General features: G+C 41.4%; 1 protein-coding gene across 3 annotated transcripts in view; it reads left to right on the forward strand.

Moving 5' to 3' along the window:
* The window catches only part of wipi1 (WD repeat domain, phosphoinositide interacting 1), a 22,170-nt gene extending 9,978 nt beyond the window's left edge, over positions 1–12,192 (forward strand). For all 3 annotated transcript variants that reach the window (XM_017458807.3, XM_017458826.3, XM_017458817.3), the window contains exons 7-14: positions 1–17; positions 123–193; positions 455–562; positions 1,268–1,432; positions 3,109–3,216; positions 4,739–4,848; positions 6,631–6,731; positions 11,602–12,192. The exon at positions 1–17 is cut by the window's left edge and continues 76 nt beyond it. In XM_017458807.3, coding sequence (XP_017314296.1) covers positions 1–17; positions 123–193; positions 455–562; positions 1,268–1,432; positions 3,109–3,216; positions 4,739–4,848; positions 6,631–6,731; positions 11,602–11,652 — 731 coding nt within the window. In that variant the 3' untranslated portion in view covers positions 11,653–12,192. The remainder of the gene's footprint in view (positions 18–122; positions 194–454; positions 563–1,267; positions 1,433–3,108; positions 3,217–4,738; positions 4,849–6,630; positions 6,732–11,601) is intronic.
* Positions 12,193–18,944: the final 6,752 nt, after the last annotated feature.

Consider the following 18,944-nt stretch of genomic DNA (forward strand, 5'->3'; position numbering starts at 1 on the left):
CAAGCGCCTCAGAGAGGGTAAACACATGCACGCACGCGCACACACACACACACACACACACACACACACGCATTTACATACCCACACAACCTGGGATTGATGTGTGCTCTGTGTTCTTACAGGGCACGGTGATCCGAGTGTTCTCCATTCCAGAAGGACAGAGACTGTTCGAATTCCGCAGAGGAATGAAAAGGTCCGACTAAACCGCATGGCCGCATGAGTTTATTTTACTAGCTCCTTGTTTGTTTTTTTGTTTGTTTTTTTATGTTTTTGTGCAAAATTTTAATTCGGTTACTTCACGGTTCGAATTTCATTTTCTAGGATGGATTTAGAACCTTTATTGGGCTGGTATGTTGAAACCCTTGCTCTAAATGAGGTCTGTGTGTGTGTGTGTGTGTGTGTGTGTGTGTGTGTGTGTGTGTGTGTGTGTGTGTGTGTGTGCGCGCACGCTCAGATACGTGAACATCAGCTCTTTGTCCTTCAGTCCCGATGCTCAGTTCCTGTGTGCCTCGAGCAATACCGAGACGGTCCACATCTTCAAACTAGAGCAGCATGGACACCGGTATGGGGAGTCCACACACTCGTACACACAACCTCACTCTCACACACAAACTCTTGCACGTACATATTCATACACGCAAAGAATCACACGCTCGTTCCGGGTATAGATTTATTACGAAAGCAAGCTGAGGCTGAAATACAAGTACTTGTTACGTCAGCAAGGGAGATATTTTTTAACAGGACACGTTCGTGTATGATCAGACGGAATAATAACGAGGAATAAAACACTCGACGCCATGCCGTTATCGGGAAATGAATAACGACAGAGCGGTGTGATGCTGCCTAACGCCCCAGAGTCGATTATTTTCCCCGAACAGCATGTCCCTGAGTGTTTTATTCCCCTTATACTACAGTGATTTATTATGCAATGAAATGACACTTCATGCTTTTTATCCGTTTCTAGCGACTTTCAGTGTTGTGGAACGTCCGTGAAGCAAGTTAGTTCCTGCATTATTTACATTATAGCAGCCATAAACGGTCATTCATTCACCTGCCTCTCTCTTTTTTCTCTCACTTGAATGTGATAAGCCAGAAAAAGGAAAAAAAATGCAGCTTGTTTCATTAGAAACAGGATTTTTGTTTGTTTGTTTGTTTGTTTGTTTGTTTGTGATATGATGAAAGTTAGGACATTTCCTATGGACTGTATGTCAGCTCAGCTCATTGTGTGTGTGTGTGTGTGTGTGTGTGTGTGTGTGTGTGTGTGTAGTGGGGAGGAGGAGAACCCCTCGTGGTCAGCGTATGTGGGGAAGATGTTTTCGGCGGCGAGCAGCTACCTGCCAGCGCAGGTTTCAGGAATGATGAGTCAGGATCGAGCGTTCGCTACGGTCCGCCTCAACACACACGGCCACAAACACACCTGCACTTTAACAACGTGAGTGTTCATACACTAACACACTCATACACCACTGTTTGTGGTAACACACTCCCTGTCATGTCGCTGTTATTGTGTGTGTTCTTTCTTTTAATCTACAGTGCCCTCCACTAATATTGGCACCCTTGGAAAACATGAGCAAAGAAGGCTGTGAAGAATTGTGTTTATTGTTGAACCTTTTGTTTAAAAAAAAAATCACAAAAATACACTTCTGTCATGGATATCGAACAATTGCAAACACAACACAGGTTTATCTGGAAAAAAAATCTTTGTTAAATATAGGTGTGCGACATTTATTGGCACCCTTTTAGTCAGTACTTTGTGCTAGGATCTCTCCAGATCCTTCATATTTGAAGGTCCACACTGGTGGAGTCTCCTCTTCAGTTCACCCCACAGGTTTTCTATGGGGTTCAGGTCAGGGGACTGGGATGGGCATGGCAGGACCATTGTTGTGTTGATTTTGGTGTATGTTTTGGATCATTGTCCTGATGGAAAATCCAACCATGGCCCATTTGAAGCTTTCTGGCAGAGGCAGTCAGGTTTTCATTTAATATCTGTTGATATTTCATGGAGTCCATGATGCCATGTGTCCTAACAAAATGTCCAGGTCCTCTGGCAGAAAAACAGCCCCAAAACATTAAAGATCCACCACCATATTTAACCGTGGGCATGAGGTATTTTTCCATATGTCTACCTCTCTGTGTGCTCCAAAACCACCTCTGTGTTTATTACCAAAAAGTTCTATTTTGGTTTCATCTGACCGTAGAACCCGATCCCATTTGAAGTTCCAGTAGTGTCTGCACACTGAAGACGCTCGAGTTTGTTTTTGGATGAGAGTAGAGGCTTTTTTCTTGAACCCCTTCCAAACAGCTTGTGGTGATGTCGGTGACTTCAGATTGTAGTTTTGGAGACTTTCCGACCCCAAGACGCAGCTAACTTCTGCAGTTCTCCAGCTGTGATCCTTGGAGATGTTTTGGCCACTCGAACCGTCCTCTTCACAGTGCGCCGAGACGATATAGACACACGTCCAATTCCAGGTCGATTCATAACATTTCCAGTTGACTGGAACTTCTTAATCATTGCCCTGATGGTGGAAATGGGCATTTTCAATGCTTGTGCTATTTTCTTATAGACACTTCCTATTTTGTAAAGCTCAACAACCTTTTGCCGCACATCACAGCTATATTCCTCGCTCTTACCCATTGTTATGAATGACTAAGGGAATTTGGCCTGTGTGTTACTTCATATTTATACCGCTGTGAAACAGGAAGTCCTGGTTGAACAATTTCCTGCTCCTAGTCACCCAAGTGTACTAAAAAATGTAAAATATCAATGGGAATATACTTCAAATATATATTTTTTTTCATATGAATTCATAGGGGTGCCAATAACTGTTGCACACATATTTAACAAAGATATTTGTTTTTTGGATAAACCTGTGTTGTGTTTGCAATTGTGTGATATCCATGAGAGCAGGGTATTTTTATGAATTTTTTTTAAACAAAAGATCAAAAGCTTGAACAATAAAGACATTTTTCATAGCCTTCTTTACTCATATTTACTAAGGGTGCCAATATTAGTGGAGGGCACTGTTATGTAATATATAATATATACATACATACATATACATACATGTATATAAAATATAAAAATTCTATTTGCTCTCTAACTTTCAGAATCCAGAAGCTTCCGCGGCTCCTCGTAGCTTCGTCTGAAGGGCAGCTCTTTGTTTATAACATTGACCCTCAGGACGGGGGCGAGTGCACGCTGGTGCACACACACAGGTGAGAACGAACAAGAAAAAGTGCTGTAATGATTAGTTAATGGTTGCTCCACTCGGTCCTGCGTGGTCTTGCTTCGGTTCCTGTGACTCATCAAGGGGTTAAACATTCGCTTGTGAATGGAGTTAATTATTATTCATTCACTTTAAATGCAGTTCAGAGTGATTTACTGTGTGCAAAAAATAACAAAAGAACACCGAACCATGAAAAACAAGAAAAGGAGACTTTAACTGAGTTCAGACTGAGACATAAATATAATTAAATAATCGCAAATAGAATAAACATATATTTCAGAATATGAACAAATGCAAAGTCTATATGGATGTCTGTGGACATTTTAAGTCGAATGAAAACCCTGAAGTTTAAAAAGTGCACACATTTTTATAAATGTCTGATTCCAACTGGTGGGTTTTTATATTATCAATGAAATCCCTGTTTTATGTCTATAACTTTTGCATTCCAGAAATGCGTTTTTAAATTTTTTTGATTTGAGAATGATCACTCCAGAAAATTATCTGTGTCAGCAGAAACCTGAACAGTAGCCCGAGAGAAGCGCTGTGTATCCACCTGTCACCACTAGGGTGTGCTGTCGCTCTCCTACTACATTAAAAGGGTCATGACATGTTTTTTTTAAAAATGTTATTCCCTGAGGTGTAATTATACTTTTAATAAAGGTTTTTTTTTTTTTAACTGAGTAATTTCTGACCTTTTTCCGCCCTGTCTCTGATCCTCTGACTGAAACGATCGTTTTTTTGTGTGTCCTTTACCGTTAAGACTTCAATGTAACCACCCACTGTTATGATTGGCTAACATCTTTGCCTACGAAATAATTACGAACATCACCTGCCTTAACACGCACGGAACATTTTTCAGCGACTGCGTACCAGTGGGCGTGGCCGACGGTGTGATGATGTAAAAGTAGGTGTCGATGTCTTGCTGTATTTGCCCGTGTGACTTCACAAATCCCTCCACATCGATCATTGTTGGAGCTTGGTTAAATAAACGTTCTTTTTGTCCTGAGAACGATGTATCAAGCGATGAAACTTGCAGGACGTTTTAATGGTGCAACGACGTCATTTGTCAAAAGATGAATTTGATTTCTCACGTGTAATGGAGTTAGGCTTGCCACCTTGGAGCTGATTATTTCCATAGAACAGCACGGACAGTATATTATTTCCTTTATTCCGCTGCGGTTTGCCAATGTCAACGAAACCAGATGAGCGGATGAACCGATTAGATTTTGGAACTGATCCGAACAGGGTCAAAGGTCACAGCGAGGACAAGTGTGTGAAATATATATATTTTTTCTTCAATAGCTTCTGTACTGTTGAAAATAAATAAAATTTAAAGACGCTTGTTACATAGTAGTAACAAGAAGGACGAGACTCGAGGTCTGTTGAGACATTGAGTTCTACTTGTGTATATGGTAAGATGATTCGCTGAGTCGTATTTTTTATTTATTTTTGTACAAACGAGTCCCCTGTCTCTCTGTAGTGTATCTGACTGACCTTTAACCCCCTACCAGGCTGTTAGGATTGGAAGAGGAGGCAGAGGTGTCTGAGGGATCGGCGACTCCTTCCTATGCTGCCACCGCGGCCATCGGCACCGGCGGTCCCGTCTCTGCCACACTAACCGGTACAAACACTGCATACACACCAGATTCAGATCATCTGGTATAAACTGAAACTTCAAAAAGGAGAACAGTAAGAGTCCGCTCCAAAACTATTGGAACGGCAAGGCCAGTGCTTTTGTTTGTGCCGTACACCAAAGACGTTTGGGTTTGAGACGAGAGTTTAGGATTTCAGCTTTTGTTTCCAGGTATTTACATCTAAATGTGTTAAACAACATAAAGCGTAGAACCTTTTGTATCAGACGACCAGAGGTGGGTCGAGTAACCAAAAAATGTACTCGAGTACAAGTAAAACTACTACAAAAAATATTATTCAAGTTAGAGTAAAAGTAGTAATGTTTATAATGATTCAGACTACATGGAGAACTGTAAGTCCCACCTTATCTTGAAAGTCTGCCTCTTCTGGCGGATGTGGATCAGGGGGTAGAGTGGGTTGTCCACTAATCGTAGGGTTGGCGGTTCGATTCCTGGCCCACATGCCAAAGTGTCCTTGGGCAAGACACTGTTGCTCCCGATGGCACACTAGCGCCTTGCATGGCAGCTCTGCTACTATTGGTGTGTGTCTGAATGGGTGAGTGAGACACCGTGTAAAGCGCTTTGTAGAACCGCTAAGGATAAAAAAGTGTGTTCTGTTTATATGATATAAAACCTGGGTTCAAGATGAAGCAGCGAAACACGTGTGACGTGTAAAAACACACACAACCTGTCATTTTCAGCATGAAATCTCTCTCACTCACTCACTCACTCACTCACTCACACACACACACACAAAACCAAACATTTTCCCAACAGTTGACTGACTTGATTTTTCACAACATGTTCACAACACAAACTTGTCAGCATCTGCATTTAAACAAGACACCAGAGAACAAAAGAACAGACTATGGGACAGAACATAAGACAAAGAGTGTGTTCAGAGAGAGAGTATGTCTGTGCGTGCGCGCGCGTGTGTGTGTGTGTCCTGCCTCCGTCGATACGCCCGCTTCTTCCCCCTCTTCAGCCGTTATCTTCCAGGACCGAGCCGCTAAAAAAGTGCGCTCTCGTTGCGTCCGTATTCAGACCACTGCAGCGTATCGCGAGACTCGCGACCTCGTTATACGTGATATAAACTAAGTATTACAACTACATCTATTCATGAACGTTTAACAGGATCGGGCGAATGCATCGGCGTAAAAGTACATTTCTGTGATTTGTTACGCAAGTAAATGTAACGCAGTAAATGTAGCGCGTTACAACCCACCTCTGCAGACCACCCAGTTTCTAGGTGAGCAAAAATATAGGAACAGATAAGAAGTAAATTCAAGTAAATAACACTTAATATCTGGTTGCGTTTCCGTCGCTTGCGATAACAGCATCGAGCCTGAGATTCACTGACTTCTCCAAATGATTGGTTTCTTAATTTGTGATGATTTTCCAGACTTTTACCGCAGCTTCTTTCAGTTGTTGTTTGTTTCTCCGTTCGGTCTCCTCTTCAGGAGGTGAAATGCTGCTCAACTGGGTTAATGTCTGGTGATTGACTTGGCCAGTCTAAAACCCCCCCCATGTCTTCAACGTACGGCGAAAACAATAGAATTGTCCTTGCCGTTCCAATAATTTCGTAGGGGACCGTGTATATAAAGTATACAGTAGCATGAATACAATTGGTGAGTCTTTTTCCCGTCCTAGAAATACGCAAGCTTGCTAGCGTGATAGGGCGCGTCTTTCCGTGCTTCTCTCGTCTCAGGTTACGCGCGGCCGAAGGGATTAAGTGTATAACGTGTGCGTGTAATGTGTGTGTTTCCACTCAGGATATTCCGAAGACGGAGGGGTGATGAAGGGCGAGGTGATTCCCGAGCACGAGTTCGCCGCCGGTCCCGTGTGTCTGGACGATGAGACCGAGTTTCCTCCCGTGAGCATTCCGAACCCATAAAATCCACCCGAGTCACTAAAACTTCATCCGAATCGCTAAACGCCGCCGCCGCCGCCTCCTCCAGCCTGCCCCGAGCGGTTTCCCAAAACCGCAGCAGCGTGTTTAACCTATTACAGCAGTGTCGTGTCCCTGTGCCTCAGGCTGTGTGTTTTAGATTTTTCAGCAATAATCACTGATTTTTAAAATCCTCACCTCGGTGATGATCGAAATAAACACTCCTGATGGAAAGCCTAAGAGCTGTTCTCCTGCTCGGGGTTCCACCTGAAGGCTGGTGTGAGTGGAAATAAGAGATGAAGATAATGGGACGACACTAAGATAATACTTCTTACAGAAATCGGGCATCTTTAACGAAGACAGACATTTCACGATCCGTTATCTCTATCATATTAATGTGTGTGTGTTATTATTTCTTTTCTTTTTTTTTTCCCTAAAGCTTTTTATTTATCCTAAAGCATTTTAATTCTGACTTAATGCAATAATGTGGACGAAACCTGAAAGGTCCGTGATGACTCCTTTATCAGGCAAGGCATGTTTGGTGTACAATATTTGCCACACACTCACCATCATGGACAAATCATACATTTATTTGCCAGCTGACTAGCATGTGTGCTGCCCAGGCCCATGTTTTAGCCCAGAAACCTAATGGACTAAACGTATATAATATAATAAAGCATGGTGAGCTAGTTAGCTTGTTAAAAGCGCATTAGCGAAGACAGGAACGAGAAACGTTCTAACGCACATCGTGTTCGTGATCTCTGGTTAAAAAGTCGTCGGTTTCGGCTGTGAGCTGTGGTGTCGAGTCCTCGCGTCACACTGCCGTGTAATCAGGTGAGATACATGACGGTTTTAGTCTCGTAGAGCGCGTGTTCCTCGTTCTCAACAGATCCGATTAATCCGGCAAGTATCCGACATTCTGCCTGGGAACAGATCACAGCTCGGGTGCTCTGTGTGTGTGTGTGTGTGTGTGTGTGTGTGTGTGTGTGTGTGTGTGTGGTGCAGCAGGCGGTAGGATTAGTAGCGCATGCCGTAGTTACCGCATGGAGGTTACGTCGCCATAACGTTTTCTCGTTTTCGTCGGGTGTTATGCTGCGTTCGTGGTGCCTTGTCAGTAGTAATTTGCAAGTTGTAATAACGTCATTTCCCGAATTTGGCCGTTCAACATGCGAAGTGGAAATAAAACCCCCAAACGTGGACGCCTCCTCGAAAGAGTGCTTTTGTTTTTCTGCTCAGTAAACACGTAAATCTCATTAAAATAAAAAAAAAGCTTCTTTTCTTTAACTGTTTACAGTTACAGGCCTGAGTGCTTAGTGGTTCTGTTCTACTTTAGTTAAGTGATAGCTCTAATGTTGATTTAATATCTCGTCAAACCAAGTACTGTGTCTGTATATTAACTGGGCTAAAGCCAATACCGTTATAAACTCCTGTAAAAGTAGAGTGTATGTTGATTTGACGTCACTCCGTAAACAGGGGTGGAACTGGTAGTTGCGAAGGCTGCCAGTTGACGAGTCGATTGATTTTTTTTTTGTTTGTTTTATTTACACCGGATGTAGGCGGGGATTTACAAGTCGCAACTTCGCCTCGAACGCAGCATTAAACCTACCTGTCCGCCAGGCGACTACAAAATAAAACGCTCATAGCTGAGACAGGAAGTGTTCTTATCACACACGCCCAGGCTACTGATTTGTCCACCCCCGATGTGTCTCTCTCTGTATGGAACCACTTGCAGAGTACGGTACTGTACAAAACCTTTATGTTTTCAATCAAATGGCCATTCATGCTACACGCTTATCTTACGCTACAATCCATCGTACTCCGATCTCGGAAACTTCAAGGTCGGTTTTCTCCCTGCGCCGACCTAAACGTTTTCCACTGTTTCGGCTTTGGGGGGGGGGGACGGGGAGCGGGGGGCGGAATAAATACACGGCCCCCAGAGCAAGGTTATATTTGTACGGCTGAAACTTTTAAACATATTAAGAGAAGCTACACGAATGCTTTCTAAATCATGAGAAATCACTTCGAAGACGTCAAGTGTCTCGCCCAGCTCTGCTCATAGAATGTATCTGTCAGAACGGTTTGATCACGTCATCACGCGATAATCAGGCTGGAATCACGTCGAAACTAAAACTAACACAAACGCTGCCAGTTAAGGAAAATCGAGTTGAAAACGGTGCAAAGGGAAATCTGTGTACCGTCGACGCTACCGTATTGTACAGAGTCCCGACTGGGACTTCCGAGTTGAGCGACCGTTCCGTCGTACAGTTCGGAGACGTCGGGAGACGTTGGGGTTTTTTTTTTGAGTTCTGAGTACAATGGATTGCAGCATGATTGGTTGATTTATTTGGTGGCAAACGATATCGATTGGAAAATGTACAGTACGTTCATTTCATTTTCAGCAAAACAGCCATTCAGTGGTTTTACACTAAAATAAAATGGTGGTCTATGACTTATGCACACTACAGTGTGTGTGTGTGTGTGTGTGTGTGTGAAATAAATACGCAAGTCATTTGTAACGTCCAGCTCCGCTTTCAAATCGTAGGCCGCGCGTTCGAACCGAGTCAGATGGATGACGCCGATATCTACTGACGGTGACTTCTGATGTCCTTCAGTCCGCTTTTATAAACGAGCGTGTCAGAAACCACACGAGCAAGTCCGTGGCGTCGGACGCGTCCACGGAAACGATTGCGGAGACACGATCGTGTGATCGTTTAGATCAGGGGTGTCCGATCTTATCTGCAAGATTGTGGGCCGGCGCGGGTGCAGGAGCCACACCTGATTCCACCTGTTTAATCAGTTGATCGTGGCTTTCAATAGACTCGGGTGTGGCTTCTGCTCGGTTGGAATGAAAACCCGCACCCACACCGGCCCTTTCCGGATAAGATCAGACACCCCCGGTTTAGATGCTGCAGAACGCTGAGCCGTAAAGACGTCATAACTTAAGAAGCAAACCTCAGACACCAAACCTGTGTTGGCTGCTGAAGTACATTTGGTTCAACGTGGACATTGTGGTCCTTTTATTTTTTGACTGAAGTTGTCTTTTTTAAATATCCTCCTTTAAATCCATCCAGATGCTGAAGTCAGAGCAGCATTACTACAGGACTGAGGTGACTCGTTTATGTAATAAACCAGAAAAAGCTAAAGTGTGAGTTTAACCCACACGTTTGGTATGATTCCTCATTTGTTTATAAATCCCTCCCCCCTCCCAAGACGTGTTTCCACATCATCAGGAAATGCTTACTTCTTCGTATTACCTCGAGCTCACTTTAAACAGTGTTTGTGTTTACGTGATTTTCCGGATCGCGTTAATCGACGACGTCTGCCGTTCATCGTATAATCTGACACGGAGAACTTTATCGCACGGTGGTATAAAGTTCGGCCGAGGTTTTATCGGGGTCGTCTCGTACGTTGTGACAAGTAGGCCTAATAGTCTTAAGATAATGTAAAACTCTAGCTAACAAGTAATGAAAGTCTCACCAAAGATCTTTTTCCATAAATACATTCCCAATATATTAACCCAGTGCAGAGGTTACAATTTTTACATTTTTTTAAAGGTCGCAAATGTCGGACACCAAGTACGTCTTGTCTGTTTTCACCACATTTATTAGTTTTTTTTCCCCCCTAGGTAATAAAAAAAAAACATATCTAGCGTGACCAATGTTGCCAAATTGGTATGAATGGTCAAACCTGTGCAAAACCACCCAATCTGGCAACACGAGTGCCATTCTTAAATAATAATAATAATAATAATAATAATAATATTGTTTCATTTTTTATTATTGTCAAATCAATGACTGCACCATGTGTCTCAGTTCTGTTTTAAACACACAGTGTTCACTTCCCCTTAGTTGAGTCCCCATGTCCATCATTTCTTTCTTTATTTTATTTCATTTTATTTTTAATTTTAACAGCCTGACTGAAGCTGCTTCTTACCCAGAAGGCATTGCTGCAGTGTAAGCAATTAAAATACTCTGTATTTCCAAACCATACCGTTTAACGCTATGGTAGCTTTTTTTTTAGGTTTGATTTTTGTTCCTCCGACACCTTCGTCCGTGTATATGACGGATGACGGAACTGTTTACTGTACCACCGAGTGTTGGCTAGTTAGCAAGTCAGCGAGCCGATCCATCTCCAGACAGGGACGAAGACTGAGCGAGTAAATCTCTTCCGAGCCTCACCTGCCCAAGAAACAGCTACGAATGAAAAGTCAATCTTGACATTTTCGAATTATCTAGCTAGCGGGCGAAACCGCTAGGTAGCGAACCACGTAGCTACAGAGTTAAAACAGTTTCTCGTCACAATAACATTTGATACGGAACTACACTAGTCACTGGTTGGTCATGACTTTTTACGCCACAGCGCTAGTTGAGTTCTCGATTCTGATTGGGCAACGTTGTACGAGTTGACAAATTTTCTACACATATTAACGTTATCGTTTCTATAGTAACAGCTCGTTCACAGCGGCGTGCTCTATAAGGCGACGTAACCTTTTTTTGGAAGGAGTCTCCAGTGTCAGCACTTTGTAACAAGAGAAAGAGGGGAAAAAAGCGAGGCTGGTGAGGGAGTGAAAGTTTATAGCGTCTGAAATGAAAGATGACAGGAACTAACTTTAAGGTTAGTTTAAAGGAATAAAAAAAAAATAAAAAAAAAAGTGACATTCATTAATTCGCTCATGCTGCAAACGGACACGCGGCTAGGGTGCGTTAGAAACAGTAATGAAAACACAGGGATTATTCATGTATCATTTTTGCATTAAGCGTTAGTGTTGTTTTGCTGCTCGACTGTTGTTTTGTCTATAACACACCCGAGCACGAGAGAACAATAAAAACTTTCTTGTGATTCTGGTTTCTGGTAGATAAATCGGTGTCTTGGCGGATCCCGTCGTGGCAGAACCGGCCGTCCCTGAGAGCCTTCAAGCCGGAGCGGGACGACCCTCAGTACACAGGACTAATTAACGTGTTTCAGGAATAATTAACCCAGTTCCGGACTAATCCAACTCATTTCAGGGTGCTAACGTCACGAGCAGAAAAAGCATCAGGAGGGCGTGGTCGTTGTCGCTCGCTCTCCTGAAGGGTGTGTTATACGCATGAACAAACCGTAGCCACGGACACGCCGCACGATTTCATGAAGATGTAAAACTGTAGCATCGTATTATGTTATATTCTCATCATAACGATATTGTTTTATCCGTTTCTGTTTAACATCGTCATATTTACAGATGGAATATGTTTTGTTGTTGTTTTTAAACGTGTATTTGATGTATTAATACCTAATCCACGTTTACACGTCGTCATCATCCTGAACACTACTCCAACAGGATGTACTTTTAATAAATGTATGTGCCTATGATTTTATTTGTATTTCGCAGAATTGCTGGAAGACCAAAAAAAAAAAGAAAAGAGAAAAAAGAAACTATTGGAAAATAGGATTAAATATATGCAAAGCACTTCTCTTGTCTGGACTGAGTTTTTATTTCTTTTTTCTTTTTGATTATTTTTCTCTTCAATGTTTTCTCTGCTACAGCACTAATTTAGGATTGCCGATCATGCTCGCTGGTGGGTGTGTTTACCGAAGTGCATCATCACAACCCTTTCTTGGTGTTGATTCATTTTCCTTTAACAGCGGAACACAGAGTTTTATTACTTACATAACATGAACATGTAATATAAATAAATACTTTTGCCCTTGAACCACAAGGAGGCCGAAAACGACGTAGCGATGCGTGGACCGAATTCGCATTTTTCTCATTCTGACACGGTAAACAATCTAGTGCCATTTCTGTCTCTCAACTGATCTTGTATTTCTGCTTTTTTTTTTATTTCCCTGTCCTTGATTTTAGATAATAATTTACCTTAAGTAAGCATGACTGCTGGTTGCCTGACTCAAATAAATAAACTCGACAACAAAAATAAAAAAAAAAGGAAACGTCCTCTTGTATTCAACCGCTTTTCTTTCCAGCAAAATTCTTAATGTGTAAATATATGTATTCGCATACAAATATTCAACAACTGAACAAGTTTCACAGACGTTTGACGAACAGAAATTATAATGAGTCCCTGAACAAAGTGGGGATTGATATCAGAAGGAACAGTCAGTAGCTGGTGGCTGCCATCTGCTTTAAGTACTACAGAGCATCTCATCCTCATGGACTGCACCAGATGTGTCAGTTCTTGCTGTGAGATGTTCCTCCACTCTTCCACCAAGGCATTTGCAAGTTCTCCATCACGTCTGGGGGGAGACACACGGTTACATGCAATTTTCCACTGCAAGGACGATCAGCTGTCCTTCCTGTCTCCCTGTAGCACCGTCTTAGACGTCTTACATCACAGACATTACAGTTTATTGCTCTGGACACATCTGCAGTCCTCATGCCTCCCTGCAGCAGGTCTATGGCATGTTCACGCAGGTGAGCAGGAACCCTAGACGTCTTTCTCCTGGTGTTTTTCAGAGTCAGTAGAAAGGTCTCTTTAGTCTCCTAACTTATTGTAACTGTGACCTTAATTTCCTACCGCCTGTAAACTATTTGTGTCTAAAAGACAGTTCCACAGGTGCATGTGCAATAATTGTTTGTGGTTCATTGAACAAGCATGAAAAACATCGTTTAAACCCTTTCCAATAATGATCTGTAAAACTCAAAATTATATTTGAAATATGGTCTCCTGAAAAAGGGACATTTCTTTTGTTTGTTTTTTTTTTTTTTTTGAGTTTACATGATAATACCCAAGCAAAAGAAAAGAAAAAAAAGTATCTGTTGTATAACCTAGAAAGGTAGATGGCAGTCAATTTTACAATGTTGATGGAACATTTTGAAAAAAAATGGTCGTTGAGGTGTTTTGGTGAGGTTTCTTCATCATTTGCCTTGATCGGTTAAGTGAACGTGAATAGCTTGTCTTTGGATGTGTTAAATTTTCTGTTTTCACGTTAGAAATATGAGCAGGCCACGTTTTTTGAGGGCAAAAGTTTGTATCCCTTGAGAACAAAAAATATTACACCGCCCTGTGTTATGTTTCAGAGATCATTGAGTAATGAGCATGGTAACAAGAGTAATATAACCTCAGAAGCACTTTGCTTGCACAAGGACTTTTGACTCCATCCACTATTATTACTGAAGTACACTGCAGTTACTTCCTGGATTCTTCTTCAGAGATTTGGAGTGCACTGGACGTTTTTGGAACGTGGACAAAACCAGAGAGCCAGCAAGACGTCGAGGACATGCGAAACTTCACATAAACAGTAATCCAAGCTCAGGATGCAAACTTCAATAACTGTATTAAACACCAAAGAACAGCTCAAATAACTCTATGTATTGCCATGTCAAGGTATATTATCTCATTTGGTCCAGACAGATTGCAAAACTGTATTAATTGTTTGTCGTTAGATGATATCAATATCTACGTTCATCCAAATGTCCAAACCATATCATGAAAAGCGACATTCGGTTACAAATTACAGGACCTCCTTATTGCTTTATCAGCCTGTGTTTGAGTTCAAGGGTTTGATGAAAGCCATAACACAAGCCATTTTAAAATGTTTATACAGTATCTTATCAGCCCAAACGCCACATCTGAACTCAGATATTCACAATCAAGCTCTCATGTCGTTCAAGTCATAGAGCTCTTTAGAACCCTGATATGCTAGTACAGTATACAACAGTGACAGCATTTTCACTGATGTCTGATAATCCTCTGTAATGAAGTCTCAGGAGCCACTAGATCTCTCTCTAATGTTCTCTAGAGAGTCCGGTACGTTGTATGATTAAATGTAGCCAAGAACTGACTACTTTTTGATTGACATTTCAAACAGCTAATGGTGTTTCAGTGGACTGAACCTGTTCGTAGTTCAGCGACTCTGTTTTTCTAAACATAAAACAGCTCGGCTGCTGTAGCAGTTCCTCTGTTGATGTTTTATCCAATCATATGCATTTAGATGAAGGTGGCTCATCGGGCCAGAGACTAGAAATCTTGCCTAGAAATATTAGCACAAAACGTGGAGAGTTTTCACAGGCTTTTGTAGATTTATTATTTCGTTTCCTGTATCTGGTCTGATTACTGAACTGACAATGAAACAAAATGATCTGCCAACAGAATAAGACACTTTCAAGTGTCAGGTGGCGGAGACGGCGGCGGAGTCAGGTTAAGGTTCTTTATTTTAACAATAGCAAACAAATCTCAAACGAGAAGCAGATTCAAGGTCGACAAACAGGCAGAAGTCAGGCAATGTACAAACGGACATACTTGGGCATAAACACTGAAACACTGAGCACTGAATCAAAAGGATTGTTATAGACCACGCTGCTGAAAAAATGCAATAGAAAACATTACAGAAGTTCTAATGGTTTCCACTACATATACCATTAGCTATGAATTAAAACCATTACCATTACTGGTCCATAATGGTATCCAATAGACATAACATGACACCAGTAGAAGGCAACAAATTACCAGTAGAAACCCACAGGGACCATTACAGCTTCCCATTTAAACCATTACAAATTCTGAAGGTTTCTATTGCTATTGTTATTTTATCTATCTATCTATCTATCTATCTATCTATCTATCTATCTATCTATTTATTTATTTATTTATTTATAAACATTTCCAGCAGCACAGTACATGGTAGCACATATACTTTGCAATGAGCTGTTAGGAAGTGAGTCCTTAAATACTGTGCGGCTGCAATTGTGCACAGGTGTGTGTGATCAGTAAGAATGTGACGGTCTTTGTGGTGGTTGGGTGTTGTAGTCCTCGGTGGCCATACTCGTAGGCCGCCGTATAGTCTGAGAGTTGCAGTCAGCGACCATGTTTGTAGGCTACTCTGTGGTCTGGGATTTGTACACAGCGGCCATGTTTGTAGGCCGCTCTGTGGTCTGGAAGTTGCAGTCAATGGCCATGTTTGTAGGCCACTCTGTGGTCTGGGAGTTGTAGTCAGTGGCCACGTTTGTAGGCCATTCAGTGTTACAAGACGTGGAAAGCAACGCCGTTTCTGCCATTGACGTGACATTAAGCTTGTAATTAGTCAAATGCTTGGAAATAGGCTTAATACTTTTATATTTTTGTTCTGTAATAATCTCATAGTGAGAAATATTTGATCATTATGCCTTAATTCAAGATACAGAATTTTCACTTGGAAAGACCGTCGTCCCCCCAACCCCCCCCCCCCCCCCGACTTAGAACTGTAGCGATAGAAAACGAACGATAAGTGCAACACTTAGACAATGATGGAATTTCACGGCATACTCATTTGAATTATATAATTACAATCAAACTTGCTGCCATTTTTCTGTGTATGTACACTTAAACATATAATAAACACTATCAAGGAGTCGTATTACTGTGATTTTATGTTTGGGATATTTCCTAAAACAGACAAATTTCCAGTAAAGAAATTTAAACTCTAACATATTGTTTTTTGAGACGAGGTGAGTGTAGGATTTCTTTAGAAAGTCATACAGAGCATCTTAGTTTAGCTGGTTCTGCAGGAGGTCAACCTGTAATTACATACCATAATAACTATACGGTTTTATATGTCACTACTCATTACAGTACATGTCACAAGCTATAAAGCAACTGAAAACATCTACTGCACAAACAACACGGCTGATGTAACCAGCACGCACTCACAGAGGCATGGCTTAAGCTAGATATTACTATTATTAAATATCATGTTCAATAATTATATTACATATAGGAAATTATATAGAATTTTATTACATTAAATATGAATTGTTATGGTAAGGCTTACATTAGAATAAACAAGCAGGAGCCAGAGTCACCAGGACAGATGAGCTCGGTTTCTTTATTAGGGCACATCCGGGAATCGTGATCCAAATCCACAGCCGCAGTGAAGTTCAGCAGAGATCATTCCAGTCCAAACAACAAGAGAGGAGACCAAAGACATCAATCAGACTCTAGAAAGTGAAAAACTAGGACTAGGGAAATAGAAACAAGGGCACCAAGAAAATTAGTGGCAGGAAAAATGGAAACAAATGAACTAGGGAACTAGAAACAAGTAGACCAAGAGAACTAGGGAACTAGGGGTAACTTCTAATTTGGTAAGTAGGAGTGAAACAATCAAAAAAAACTCAAAGCAAGTAGAAAATAGACAACAATTGACCTCAAAACAAAGAGACAACCAAATAAATCCAACAGAAAGAAGAAACGAGGAGATATGGGAAATATAAACAGAGGCAAACAAGCAGACTTGGGGAATGAGGTAACTAGAAAGAAGGAGAACTAAAGAATTAGGAAAATATGAAGGAAAGTGGGAACCAGAAACATAGACCTAAACTAGACACAATGAAACGAGGTCACTAGGGAACTAGAAACAAGGAAATTATAAACAAGAAACCGAGGGAACGAAGGAACTAGAAACAAACAACCGCAGATTTCAAAACAAGGAGACAAGGGAGCGAAGGAATCAGAAGAAATGATTATGTAACAGCCAGAGACAGATGGAGGACAAACAGCCAACATGGAGGTGTTTATAAAACACTCAGAGCCTGAATGATTCCAGGATTGCGTATTAATCATGTTTAAAGCCTGTTCTTTTCTATAACGCTCCATCTTCAGAATGTTCTTGTATTATATCAGCACTCATTAGATGAGGAAGTCGAGATTGACGATTTGATAAGAACATTTTCGGAATAATACACTCGGAGGTGTGCTTTATAGTAAAATAATCAACGACGGTGTGGTGTGATGAAGCGAAGTTACTGTTACCACGCCGAACTGGATTATTTTCCTATAAAAGCACACCTCTAAGTGTTTTATTCTTCTATTACCGATTGCAATTCTCCACTGATTGTGATTTTTTCTCTCTCTCTCTCTATTTATGAACAACAAATTAAGTTTTTTAAATAGTTACATTTATTGTCCTGGAACATCCGTGAAACAAGTAAGTTCCTGTTATCACTTATGTTATACTTATACTTATGTTACAGTCGTTACCCCATCAGCCTTTATCCTTCTCTCTCGACAAAAAATACAGCTTGTCATGTTACAGGGAAACTCTTTTGCCCGGAAGATGTTTCTTACAAAGAGCTGACACTGGAGACTCCTTCCATAAACACTGAATAAAACACCTCCTTACAGAAAACTTTAACATTTCAACAATTACACACAATATTACAAGCATTTTTTGGAGTGTCCGCCGTACCAGTTTCAGTAAAAGTTGTTACTATGGAAACGATAACGTATTAGAAGCAGTGCATTACAACACTAGAGTCCTGGGACATCAGAATCACACATTGTATTTGTTTTCCAAGAAAATAATTCAAGTAAATCTTTCGTTCATGAATCAGTTTTATGTGAATGACTCAGAATGTTTGACTCAGTGGATGGTTTTTGTAAATGTGACAGCGATGAGCAGACTGAACGAATTTTTCTAAATAAATCTGGCCAGACGTCGGTTTTCCAAAAATGTTCCAGCAAGGAAGGATATTCACGTCCTCCCCGGCCTCTCAACCAGATGACACCTATAATTTGATTATCATTTTAGTTCCAGGCCTTTCATGTGGCAGTGAAAACTTCCTGCAGAGGAACTGAGCCGAAAGGGATTGACGTCGTCGGTTTAGGAATGAGGCCGGGCAGAGGGAAGCTCGGCTCACTGCCACGTGGTATTTTCAGAAGCGGAAGTGAGTCAGGATTTCCTCTGAAATGAAAGGACTGACCCAGACTGTGTGGACCCCAGGGGGTGGACATGGCTCTGAGCTGTCCAAGGTCCTGAACTCCATCTTAGACCCGAGAACGGAACATCACATGCTACAACGAGCATGTTTCAGACGCAGTGAAAATTTGTGGGAGTTTTTGTCTGAGCAAACATCTGGCATCTGTTCGATAAATATTCTGATTTCATTCTTTGTCTTGTTCTATACAAATATGATAAAATGGTTGTTTATTTATGCTGTACGTGTGTTTTAGTACATGTTGCTGATCTGCCGATCTCTGTATTAGACTGTATTAGTTTGTTGTTAATCTGGTTACAATAATGCTAGTCTGTGGCTAGCCTGTTTAGTAACTGTTTACTGTTTAGTACTGTTTACAAATGCTAGTTTTTATGAATTGGTCTGTTTACTATAATGCTAGTTTATGGTTTAGCCTGTTTACTATAATAGTGGGCGCATGGTGGCTTAGTGGTTAGCACGTTCGCCTCACACCTCGTCGGGGGTTCGATTCCCACTGTGGGAATTCCGCCCTGTGT

The sequence above is a fragment of the Ictalurus punctatus genome, chromosome 2 (genome assembly GCF_001660625.3).
Source record: "Ictalurus punctatus breed USDA103 chromosome 2, Coco_2.0, whole genome shotgun sequence".
NCBI classification, from domain to species: Eukaryota; Metazoa; Chordata; class Actinopteri; order Siluriformes; family Ictaluridae; genus Ictalurus; species Ictalurus punctatus.